General features: G+C 36.4%; 1 protein-coding gene across 4 annotated transcripts in view; it reads right to left on the bottom strand.

The window, feature by feature from the left end:
- Positions 1-13,544, bottom strand: part of MAST2 (microtubule associated serine/threonine kinase 2) — a 156,111-nt gene that overhangs the window by 89,730 nt on the left and 52,837 nt on the right. For all 4 annotated transcript variants that reach the window (XM_090269368.1, XM_090269369.1, XM_090269371.1 and 1 more), the window contains exon 4: positions 9,575-9,606. In XM_090269368.1, the coding sequence (XP_090125494.1) occupies positions 9,575-9,606 (32 nt within the window). The remainder of the gene's footprint in view (positions 1-9,574; positions 9,607-13,544) is intronic.

Genomic DNA, 13,544 nt, shown 5'->3' with positions numbered 1-13,544 from the left:
CTGTCCCGCAACCCAGGTATGTGCCCTGACTGGGAATCAAACCAGCGACCCTTTGGTTCATAGGCCAGAGTTCAATCCACTGAGCCACACCAGCCAGGGCAAGGAATACATTTTTAATGTAAATATTACATAGGTAACTTGTCTCCCATTCTCTGAACCCATTTGACTCAAGCTTCAGGCCCATCTCTCATCATCAATGTTGCTCACCAAAGTAACCAATAGGGACTTCCTTATTACTAAACCCTAAGGTCAGTTCTGATCTGTTCACATTAAATAACCTGTCAACAGTACTTGACACACTATCTTCTTGTAATTTTGTAAATACAACTCTCTACTGTCTTTCCTCTCTCTACCAGCTATTCCTTGTCAGTCAATTGATGGGCTCTCCTTATATCTTAAACAGTAAATACCGAGGTGCCCCCAAGGCTTAGTCCTTAGATTTTTGTTTTTTTTAATCTAGACTAACTTACTCATTAAGTCAATACTTCTTAAAAATTAGTTGTGGTGAAGGATCAGGTGGTATTTTTAATACATCACAAAGCGTTGCAAAATACAATATGAATTAACAGAAATAATGATGAAATGCTTGAAGATCACTACAATGTCAAATTCCTTAGTCTAAATTTCTGTACTTATTTAATGAAAACTGGTAATCAACAGTTCATTGACCATCACCAGTAAGCTGATGTTGCTCCTGAGTAGCACTTCAGTAGTTTACCTCATCCAATCTCATAACTTTAAATATCATCTATATATTGTCAATCCCCAAATGCCTATTTTCCACATCAAATCTCACCCTTGATCCCCAGATTCACATCCACAATTGCCTTATCAACACTCCTTCTTGGCTGTTAAACAAGCACCGAAGTCCTGATCCCTCCAACAACCCCCATTCTTGCCCCTCCAAAGAACAACAAAAACCTGCTCCACTCACAATATTCCCCTCATGGCTCAGCACTAAAACCTTACAATCACCCTCAATCCCTCTTTCTCTCATATACCAAAATTAACTACCAACAAATGTCAGCTCTCCTTTCAAAATATATCCAGAATCCAGCTGCTTCTCACCACCTCAGTTGCTACCACCCTGTCCAACCTACCATCGCTTTGACTGAGTTTGTTAATGGTTTTCTCACTTTCCTCCTTTTACTCCTGCTCTCCCTACGGTCTGAGCAAGCAGTGATCTAGTTAATAGGACAACTATTCAATAGAGAGAGAACAAATGGTTGTTTCAACAAATGGTTCTGAGAAAAGAGCTATCCACGGGCCAAAGAATGAAATCAGAACCCTACTTTACACCATTTAAAAAAATAAAATAATAATGAATCAAAGACCTAAAGTAAGAGTTAAAACCCTTAAAAAGAAACAAAGGTAAGTCATCACAATCATCACTGGTTCTATGTTTTCTTAATTCTGTATCTGTCTATTTGGCACCCATTAATCACAGGGCCAAACTAACAGCCAAAGCTGTTTGTATCTCCCCTGCAATCCAGCTTTTGCAGGTGTGCAAAAATCCTATTACAAACCTCCAACCAGTCCTGAGACCACAGTCTGAACCAGCTCCTTTATCAAATTCTCTCACATCAAGCCAACATTTCCCTTGCCCGTCACTCAGCTCCAAATACCAGACAACTAAAGACCACCACTACAGCCCAGAGCCTGCCAACATTAAAGTAGCCAAGCCTAAGCAGTTTACCCTCCCCTGCCTTATCTTTCCTGCAGAAATTCCAATAAAGGCATTGGCTTAGGTTTTCTGTAGGGTACCACTCCTTGTGGATTTGGGAATTGTAGCCCAAGCCATGAGCCAGGCCCCTCAGGAGGCCATTAAGTCTCAGCAGAAAACTGAAAGGCTGTGAGGCAGACAGGACCGAAGGCCACTCAGAGGGTTCCCATGGGAATCGAATTTAGAGAATGCATATTATGCTTTAGAGCTTGCCACTTTTCTTATCTCTTAGTTAACTATAAACGATCTGTAGCCAAAAATGTATGAAGCCTTGTACCTGATGTCAGCATGGCGTCAGGATGTATAGCAGACCCTGACACAGACTGGTCACTGTGTTCTCTATATTGATATCTTTAATCAGTAACTGTCAACTGTAACCCAAGCGTCTGAAAGCTTATTGATGATTCATAAGTCTTGACCTTGTATCTCCCAAATCCCCTTCCTCAATAAAAGGCACAGGAGACGGAAGTTCTGTGCTCTTCTCCACTAGAAAGATTAGCCACCTCCCATTCCCCCCAGACAAAATACAGTGTCCTGGATAAATTTGTTCCGCCGTGGTCATGACACCTCTGCTGGACAGGGAGTTTCCAACTGAGCTGGGGCGTTGGAGGCAGATCAGCCTCAGTTTTCCCCTTGTTCTCCTCTGCTTCCTGACCAAAGCTTTTGTACTTTCTACATGTGGCCCTGCATGGCACGGCATGCCCCCCTCTTGAGGAAATTGTAAGTAATAAATTCTTCTTTCAATAGTATTGGCTTCTCTGTGTCATCACTCAGTTACCTTTATAAATTAAGGCCTGGGAACAAGTCAGATCTTGAATTAGGCTATGGTTTCTTAGATATGATATCAAAAGCATAACCAAGAAGCAGATAAACTGGACTTCATCAAAATTACAAACTTTTGTGCATCAAAGGTCACTATCAGGAAAGTTAAACAACCCACAGAATGGGAGAAATACTTGCAAATTGTCCATGTGGTAAGGATCTAATACACAGAATATATGAAGTACTCCGACAAATCAACAATGAAAATCAAATAAATTAAGAATATACATGGACAACGGGGAGGGATATGATTGTGGGAGAAGGGGTGGGCTGGGTGGGGGAGAGAAATGGGGGAAAAATGGGACAACTGTAATTGAAAAACCAAAAAAAAAAGAATATAGGCAAAGAACTTGAACAGACATCTCTCCAAAGAAGATATGCAAATAGCCAATAAGTACATGAAAAGATTCAAAACATCATTATTCATTAGGGAAATGAAGATCAAAACCACAAGGAGAAACAAATTAATTACAGTTGTGAAATATGAAACCAACAAAAATATCAGTTGCATTTCTATACATTAACAATAAGCAATACAAAAAAATGTAAGAAAAAATTTCACTTATAATAGCATCACAAAGAGTAAAATATTTAGAAATAAATTCAACTAAAAGGTAAAAGACCAGTACACAAAAACTACAAAGCATTTCTGAAATAAGTATCCCATGTTCATGGATTGGAAGATTTGATATTGTTAAGATGACAATATTATCCACAATGATTAATACAATCCTTATCAAAATCCCAACAATTTTTTTTTTTTTTTGCAGAAACAGAGAAATTCAACCTAACATTCAGGAATCACGAGAGACCCTGAATAGCCAAAACGATCTTGAAGAAGAACAAAGATGGTCCTTGATCTCATACTTTATGATTTCAAAATTAAGTATAAAGCTACCACAGCCAAAAATGTGGTACAAACATAAGGACAAACATATAAACCAATGGAACAGAAAGGAGAACCCCAAAATAAATCTTCACATATGTGGTCAAATCTTTTTGACAAGAGTGCCGAGATCATTCAATGAAGTATAGACAGTCTTTTCAACAAATGGTCCTGGGAAAACTAGATACCCATATACAAAAGAATGAAGTTAGCATTTACCTTATACCATAAACAAAAATTAACTCAAAATGGATCAAAGACCTAAGGCCTAAAACTATAAAACTCATAGGAAAGAAGTCTTTTTTTAAAAGTATATTTTATTGATTATGCTGCTACAGTTGTCCCAGTTTTTTCCCTTTTGCCCCTCTCTGCCCAGTAACCACCCCCCCCTTCCCTCTAGCAATTTCTCCCCTTAGTTCATATCCATGGGTCCTGCATAGGAAGGAAGTCTTTATGACATTGGATTTGGTGATTATTTCTAGGATATGACACCAAAAGCACAGGAAACAACAACAAAAATAGACTTCATCAAGATTAAAAAAACTTTTGTGCATCAAGTACACTATCAAGAGAGTTAAAATGCAAACCCCAAACGGGAAAAAATATATGCAAATCATATATCTGATAAGAGTTCAATATCCAAAATATATTTTTAAAAACCCAGACTAAACAACAAAAATAAACAACCCAATTCAAAAACGTACAAAAGACTTGATTTTCTTTCCAAAAAAAGTTTACAAATAACCAATAAGAGCAGATGAAAACATGCTCATCATTACTAGTAATTAGGAAAACACAAATGAAAACCACGATGAGATACTGTGTCACACCTATTAAGATGGCTATTATTTTTTTAATGGACAATAAAAAGTGTTGGTTAAGATGTAGAAAAATTGGAAACCTGTTGTATTGTTGGTGGGAACGTGAAATGATGCAGCTACTACAGAAAGTAGTGTGGTGGTTCTTGAAGTTAAATAGAATTTCCAAACATTCCAAGAAATCCACTTCTGTGTATCTACCCAAAATAATTGAAAGCAAGGACTCAAAACAGATACCTGGACACGCATATTCATAGAATAGCCAAAAGGTGGCCCATGAATAGATAATGAATAAACAAAATAAACATACATACATATAAATGAATATTATTAAGCTTTGAAAAAGAATAAAGTATTGGCTCATGCTAAAACAGGGATGAATCCTGAAAAAATTACACAAACTGAAAGAAGCCAGACACAAGAGGCCACATATTATGTGATGTCCAAAATAAGCATATCTTTCTGATAGAAAGTGGATGAGTGGTTATCAGGAACCAAGAAGTGTGGAATGGGAATGACTGCTAGCAAATAGGGGGTTTCTTTTGGGTGAAGAAATGTTCTGAATTAAGACAGTGGTAATGGTTGCAAAACCTTGTGAATACACTAAAACCCGCTTAATTATATACTCTTTAACTGGTGATTATATGGTATGTGAATTATATCTCAATAGAACAAACTGCCCTCCCCCTACAAAAATAATACCCTTTAACAGATCACATCATTTCTCTCCTTAAAACTACCCACTGACTTTCCGTCCTAATCAGTATAAAATACAAAGTCCATTCTGTGGCCTACAAGACACTACAAAATCCAACCCCAGTCTCATATTCTTCTATGCCCCACCACCACTTCCCAACTCCAACCCCACTGTTTACCCACGAACAGCCAGCCCAGCTCCTTGTTATCCTCCTACCCTCAGAGCCTTAGCACAGGCTGTATGTACCCTCTACCATGCTCTTGCAAGATCACTGTTCACTGTTCACTTTAATGAAAAAATTCCTATACAACACTATTTAAAATTTTAACACCGCCCCACAAAAACACACACCCTCATATCTCTTATCTGGCTTTGTTTTTCTTCCTATCAGTCAATTACGATGAATGTTTTTGTCATGGAAGTTCCATGAGAGCAGGAACTTTGTCTGATTAAGCACTACTGTATTTCCAGTATCAAGGCAGTACTTGCACATAATAAGAACTGAATAAATCTAATGTGATGGATGCATGAATGGATAGACTGATTTAAACGAATGAATGAATGAATGGAGGCAAAAAGACAAACAGAAATATAGTAACTTGTTTTTACCAAAATGGTAGTGCCAAGAGTCAGACCCAGCTCTGCCTGACTCTCAAGTCAAGGTTCTTCATTTCTATGCCAAACTTCCACTTACCAGTTTGGACATACTGAAGGAATTACTTGTTGGATGGAAGAGTGTGTGTGTATTTTGAAAAAGCCAAGATATCACATATATCTAGAACTCCATTACTGAGTTCTGTGCATTTTAATGCAACTGCCATGTTACATGGAAAGTATAACAATTGAGAGCCTCCAAAATTACTGAACTCCTTTGTTTTATAACTTTCAGGTATTTTCAAAATTAAGCTAATTAACTGAACTTGACTCTCTCTCAAAAGAAAAGAACAAACTAGCTGAAACCCCAAATTTCTGTGCCCATAAAGTATACTAGAAAGAATATGCCAAAGGAAGCGGGCCTTTATATCTGTAATGGGCACACAGTAGCATCAGCTTTTGCAAGAGCCATTTGGGACAGAGGCAGAAAGGGATTTAAAGAACACCCTTCTCCTTCTGACCAAGACTCAGATGACAATTATAATAACTTTTAAAACTTTTTAGACTAGACTACAAGAACAAGAAACAGTGGGGCAAATGGTAAGTCACTTGTTTTATTAACATCAGTTTCTCCATATTTATTACAAACTTTTTAAAGTACTAATTAAACTTATTCAAACATCTTATGCTTTGTGGTTCTTACCTTCCTGGCTTCTCTACTACAAATATTGAGTTGGCCAAAAGGTCCATATAGATTTTTCCATAAAATAAAAGACACATTTTTCACTTTCACCAATAACTTTATTGATGTGGATACTTTGAGTATGTTGGCTATCTTCCACTATTGGCTTCTAGTGTATACAAGCTAAGGGTGCTGCTAAACATTTTCCAATGAATAAGACAGCCTCACAGCAAAGAATTATTTGGTAAAATGTCAATAATACCAAGAAACTTCATAAACTATTTTTGACACATTCAGTCAGTCACAGCACCTTCTCCATATACTGCACAAATCATTTTTTGCATTTTTACCCTTCTTGAAATAATAAAGCATAATACACCAAAAATGTGTAATATTTTCTTTCATCTTCAATATTAAAATGGCTACACAAAAATTCACCAAATTGATAACCTTTTTAAAAAATGCACGATGATGTAACAATACAATTTAACAAAAATGTTTTTGAATGAAATTAAAGACAACTAAGTACTATTAGAGCCATTATACAGAAAAAACTATAAATGAACTTTTTGGCCAACCCAATACTAAGCTGTACTTTGCCTTCTACTGCACACCCCTCACAAAAACTTGCCCAGCTCTATGCAGAGAGGTACCATGGAGATGACTAAGCACAAAGATAATTTTACAATGAGGCAATTAAGGCCCAGAAATGATAGTTCCTGTTCAAATCACACAGGACTTCTTGGTGGCAAAGCCTAGATTAGTATCCATGTTCCCTGGCTTCCTTCCAGAACAAAACTTTTTCTACTCTTCCAATATTATTTGTACTGAGAAGCTTCTGACTCGCGTAACTAAAAGTCTTCGAGATAAAGGAATGTGTCTAATTGAATCTTATGACCTCAGAACTTAATGCCCAACACAGAGTAGGCATTAATGTGTATTTACTGAATGATCAATTACTTAAATGTGGTACTTTATTTAAAAGTATTTATTTCTGGTCCTTATTCAATATTTTAAGAAAGTTAAGAGTACACCTGACTTTAGATACTACTAAAATGACCAAGAGATTCCTCTAGTTGAAAACTAAAATGATCCAGTAATTCCTCCAGTTTCAAATAAAAATCATTTTCATGAGATATTTATTCTTTCTTCCTTCTCCTTCTTCTTCCTAAACTCCACTCACTGAAGGCACACATTCCTGGAAGAAGCTACCTGCCTCAGGCCTTAATTCATTCCACCTAATCTTAAGCAAAGACAAACCTCAGAGAACTTCCAAATAGAAGGAATCAAAAAACGAACAAACAAACAAAAAGCTGGATGTGGAAGGAAAGTGACCAAACACAAATATGTGAACATAATGCTGAAAAGCCACTCCCTTTCAGTTAGGTATATCTACTTAGTATATCTATCACTCCATTAAGAGTCCTGGTAGCGCCCTTGCCCAGTTTCTTAGAAACTCAGGACATTTGCTAACCTAGAATTGAGATCCACTGCTATAACTGAATTGAAAGAAAGAAACGTAGCTGTTAATAAAATGTATCCAAATTTAACCCAACATGTTTACAAGAATTCTAAAACTAACAAACACACCCTAGAACAAAACTGTAAGAAATGAAGCACTATCACATATATTAAATGATTCTCTTAATAGCTATAAGAAAAACAGGTATCATGACCTTCATTTTATAGATAAGGCAACTAGGCTATAAGGAGTTGAAGTGATTTGTCTGTGTTTACAAAGCTAATTAAGTGACATAGCCAAGACTGAACCCTAGGAGTTTTGATCCATAACTCCAATGTCTTTATGTCAATTCACAATGAGCTTTCATAAACCAGACAAAGCGCTTTACAAAATACTGAGAGGACAACTTAATCACTAGAACATTTTTACAAAACAAAATCCTAAAATGACAGTAACAAAGAATTACTGTATATTTCATACATTTTAAAAAATGCATGCAATATATAAAGTATACTTAATAAATAAATATGCATACTCTTGTGTCCTTCTCAATTACATCTGTTCCTGTAAAAAAAAGTTTCAAAGCCAGTTTTATCACAGTCCTATTTCCTTTATATTTCCCAAATTTGGCATCTTAGCAAAATAATCATGGGTATTGGGTACAGGTATAAAGTACAGGTTCTTAAGCCCCAAGATGGAGATTCTAATTCAACTAAGTTCAGAATCTGCATTTTAAAAAGTATCACAGATCAGCAATTTTCAATTGGTGTGCTACAAGAATTTTATTTTTAAGATTTTGTTTATTTATTTTTAGAGAAGGGGAAGGGAGGGAGATAAAAAGGGAGAGAAACATCGTTGTGTGAGAGATCGGTTGCCTCTCACATTCTACAATGGGAACCTGGCCCTCAACCAAGGTATGTGCCCCAACTAGGAATCAGACCAGCAACCTTTTGATTTGCAGGATGGGGCTCAGTCCACTAAGCCAAACCAGTCGGGGCAAGAATTTTTATAACATTCAATAACTGCCTATTCAGTCAGGAGCACTGACCTCTTTTCCTTTAGACTGTCAAATAAAAAATGTCAAAATTATATCTATTTTTTCAGTCAGATTGGCAAAATATACAGTATATATATATATTGGTGTGTCACAGAATTTTAGTAATTGGTTTACGTGTGCCATGAAATGAAAAAGGTCGAAAATTGTTGTTCTAGATCATTCCTAAATTTGAAGTATTGCCCCAAAAGAATTTGTAGAGAAAAAGCAAGCCAAGAAAATATAAGAAATTCAGATAATTCACCAATCTCCCCTAGCACTGAACTCAGAATAGAACAAATGGGTGAAAGAAAGACCTATTCCAACCCTGTCCCCAAACTCAGCTGTTGCCTTTGCCCCAACCTATCAGAAAAGTTGGCTTCTCTTCTAGTACCATGTATGGGACAGATACAGATGCTAAGAGTTTCCACTTTAACATTTTCACAAGTATAGGACTGTGATGGGTATTTAAGTGACAGCCTTCCCCAAATGCCATGCAAAAGTTGAAATGGAGACAAGGATTTGGCGTGGGGAGGGAGTGGGGGGAAGAGGAATGACTTAGCAAGAGATGTTGACTGGCCCACCAGCTTCCGTGGCTAAGATAGGAATCCACAGGGGGAAAAAAAACACTCATGAATGGGATTCCTCTATGTTATACTAAGAACAGTTCCCAGGAGGGATTTCTATATGGGAGATTATAAGTATAATCAAAACTATAATGGCGGGGAGGGATATAATTGTGGGAGAAGGGCTGGGCTGGGAGGGGGGAGTAATGGGGGAAAAATGGGACAACTGTAATTGAATAATCAAAAAATAAAATAAAATAAAAACTATAATGGTAATAATCATCTACTTACAAGCTTCCTCTTCTTGGAAGGCTCAACTCCTTCTGAAAACAAAATACAAACACGTTAGATAAAAGGACTCATCTGAGTCTTACAGTTCTACACTAAATGTCTTAGGAGGTTTATAGCATTATCTTAATAATGGCCAAGATTAGATATTTCTAAATTATAACCTTCTACTTTGTCTCTTAAATTTTAGTGAAATTTTAAGTATCACCTCTTTATTCTTCCTCCCAAAAGGAGTGTCTCATAGCATGCTTGTGACACTTTCCCCACTAGATGGAACCATCTTGCCAGTGTAGATTCCAGGCACTCCTTAGGCAAGCCATTAACTGCTAATAAATTGTAAAGGATTCATGCCATTAGCATCAGGAATATAAAAGAAATGTAACAGATTTATTTTTTAATTAGAAAATATTTTAGACAAATAAATACATACAGAAAGTAATATAACAAAGAGATGACTACACGCACCACTGGCATGAGAAAGAATCCTCACAGAAACAGCTGGGGCCCCTGTGACTTGCTTTCCAAACCTATCGAGTCCCATCTCCCATCGTCCCCACTTAACAAACTAGTCTTAATTTTTTACTATCTTTTCCATAGGTGTCATTATATTTTACTACATATACAATTCATTAATTATAAGTATTGTTTTTAAATTATATATACACAGTTTCAAAGCATACATGTTCATCTGCTGTCATCAGTCAACATTATAATTGGGGAGATTCACCTATATGGATGTACATTTGACCCTTGAACAAAGCAGGGATTGAGGTCACCAAACCCCACACTGTCAAAAGTCAGTGTGTAACTTCTGACTACCCCAAAAATGTATGGTTGTCCCTCCATATCCGCAGGGGATTAGTTCCAGGAGTACCTGCGAATACCAAAATCCATGGATGCTCAAGTCCCTGCAGAGGCAGAGGGACAACTGTAAATTTTGGGGGTAGTGAGAACACAACACTGGACATCTGGACTCCCATTTGTTCACATACCCCACACCCTATCCATCAGGATTTTAAATTACTCTAACTTTAAAATACATCCAGAATACAACCATTTCCCACTATCTCCACAGACATAAGCTTACACTCTTTTAAACAGAAACCTTGGATTTAGTCTTATTTTTTTTTAAATTATTTGTTTGTTTATTTTATTTTTAGAGAGAGGGGAAAAGAGAAAGAGAGGGAGAGAAATATCACTGTGTGGTTGCCTCTCACTTGCTCCCCCAACTGAGGACCTGACGTGCAACCTAGTCATGTGCCCTGACTGGGAATCGAACCAGCGACACTTGGCTCGCAGGCCGACGCTCAATCCACTGAGCTACAGCAGCCAGGGCTGGATTTAGTCTTATTTTAGAATTGAAATTTGGGGGGGGGTATTGAAGTAACAGTATATACATATTACACGAGGGGCCCCCCCGAAACAAAATTTATTTATAAAAAAATGTGTATTTATTGTTACATGTTTAAACTTCAGTCACCTTCAAAGCTCCATTTGATGCAATATACCTATTGAGATGTTTTTTTCCACTTGCTCAAAACAGTTTTTTGAACTCATCAATTTTGATGCCTTTTAGTGCTTCTGCCATTTTTGTTTGACCTCTTCAACATCAGCTAAACATTTCCCTTTGAGGACTTTTTGCATCTGGGGAAACAAAAAATGTCGCTAGTGGGGCAACGGTGTCATGCCGTTTTTGGTCAAAAACTGCTGAACACTCAGTGCAGTGTGGGCAGGTGCACTCGTAAATCATCCATCATGAAATGGACAAACTGTTGAGTTAAAAAAAAAAAATTCACTGAGGCCAAATGCAGCCTCTCACAATGCCAAGTTGGTACACTGATACAGATGGGTTCCTAGAACACTCACCTAGCAAGGGGGCGCCTGTACTACCAGGGGCCCACCCTCCAGAAGACAATTCCAGCGTTTTTTTGTGTTCCCCCTTGTATATTATATAATACCTCAACAAAGACCAGGGCAACAACAAAATACATTAAACACATTAAAATTTCTGTAGTAAAATGTAATCTAGCCACAGTAAATATGATAAAAACTCTAAAGGATCTTAGTTCAATTTTGTTACCAAAAGAGTTTAAGTTAGGTCAAGTTTTTCTGGTAAATGAGTTATGAAAAACCCTGTTAGTTTTTGGTATTGCAATCTAAGTGACCATGGTCTCTCCCTCCACCATCTCCTAACCAGTATTCCATTTTTGCTTCTACTACCCTTGTCCCTCTACAGTCTTATTATCAACATAACAGAGTGATCCTTTTAAAGGTGAGTTAGATCACAGCACTCCTGCTCAAAACCCTCAAATGGATCCCCATTTCACACAGTTAGGCATGCCAATTGATAAGTTTGATAAATGTGTACACTCAGGTAACCCAAACCCTTATTAAAATATAAAATATGTCCATCAATCCAGAAAGTTCCATCATATTCTTCCTTGATAAATCCCCAACATACCACTATTCCCTCAAGCCAGTTTTTCACCAGACTAATTGTGCCTGCTCCAGAACTTCATGTGAACTTTTAATACAAGGCTCCTTTCACTCAGTGTTGTTGCATGTGATGGTAACAATATCCAATCATATGAATATAACACAGTTTGTTTATCCTTTCTCCTACTAATGAACAATTTACAATTTTGAGCTATTAACATTCCTATAAAATCTTTGAATAGACCTATGTTTCATTTGTCTTAGGTATATACCTAAGAGTGGAATTGCTGGGTTATGGAATACGTATATGTTTAGTGGTGTGAGAAACTACCAACTTTTTTTTCTAAAGTGATTATACCATGGTGCACTCCCATTAAGGTATGAGAGTTTCAACTACTCCACATTCCAGCTAATAACACACACTAATAACATAAAAAGTACTCTAACTTATTCCCAAGAATTCCAATTGTTCTATATTCACACCAACATATGGCATCAGTATTTTAAGTTTTAGCCATTCGAGTGTGTAGTGGCATCTCATTGTGGTTTAGATTTCCATTATCTTGATGACATGATGTTGAGCATCTTTTCACGTGCTTACCAGCCATCAGTACATATTCTTTTATAAAGTATTTTAAAAGATTTTTACCCCTTTTATAACTGGGCTATTTATCTTTTTATTATTGAGCTGTAAGAGGCTGTCATATATTCTACATGTCTTTTGACAGATACATTTGATAAATATTTTCTCCCTGTCTCTGGCTTGCCATTAGTAATGTCTATCAATGAGCAAAAGTTTTTAATTTTGATGGTGAATTTGTCAGTATTTTTTAATGGTTAACACTTTCAGTATTTTTATCTAAGAAACTTTTGATCATGCCAAGACACGAAAATATTTTCCATTATTTTATTTCTAGAAATGTTATTGTTTTAGCCTTTGTGTTTAGGTCTATGACCCACTTGAATTAATTTTGAGGTAATATGTGAGATAAGAGTTATGGTTCTTTTTTTCACATGGATTATCAGCTTATTTCAGCACCTTTCATTGAAAACACTATCTTTTCCTCAACAGATGGCTTTTGCACCTGTGCTGAAAATCAAATTATAATGAAATAGGCTATTCTGGGTTATTTATTGCACTGTATTGATCCATCTCCCCATCCTATGCCAGCACCACATTTTCTTGATTCTGTAGTTTTATATTAAGTATTGAAGTCAAATCATGTAGTCCTTTAACTTTATTCTTTTTCAAGATTGTTTTGGATATTCTAAATTCTTCACAGTTCCATATAAATTTTAGATTCAGATTATTAATTTTTACCAAAAATGTCTGCTGGGATTACAGCAATTTGGAACAAAATGATATCTTAATATTTAGTTTTCTAATCTATGAACATAGTACTGCTCCATTTACTTAGACCTACTTTTTAATTGCTACAATGTTTTACAGCTTTCAGCAAAAAGAGCATATACTTCTTTTGTTAAACATATCCTTAAGTACATATTTTAAGTTATTGTAAATAAATTTTATTTCATT

Source organism: Furipterus horrens, unplaced genomic scaffold (assembly GCF_987537825.1).
Source record: "Furipterus horrens unplaced genomic scaffold, mFurHor1.1.pri manual_scaffold_3, whole genome shotgun sequence".
Lineage (NCBI taxonomy): Eukaryota > Metazoa > Chordata > Mammalia > Chiroptera > Furipteridae > Furipterus > Furipterus horrens.
Note: the sequence above shows the minus strand (reverse complement) of the source record. Positions and strands in the feature narration are given on the sequence as shown.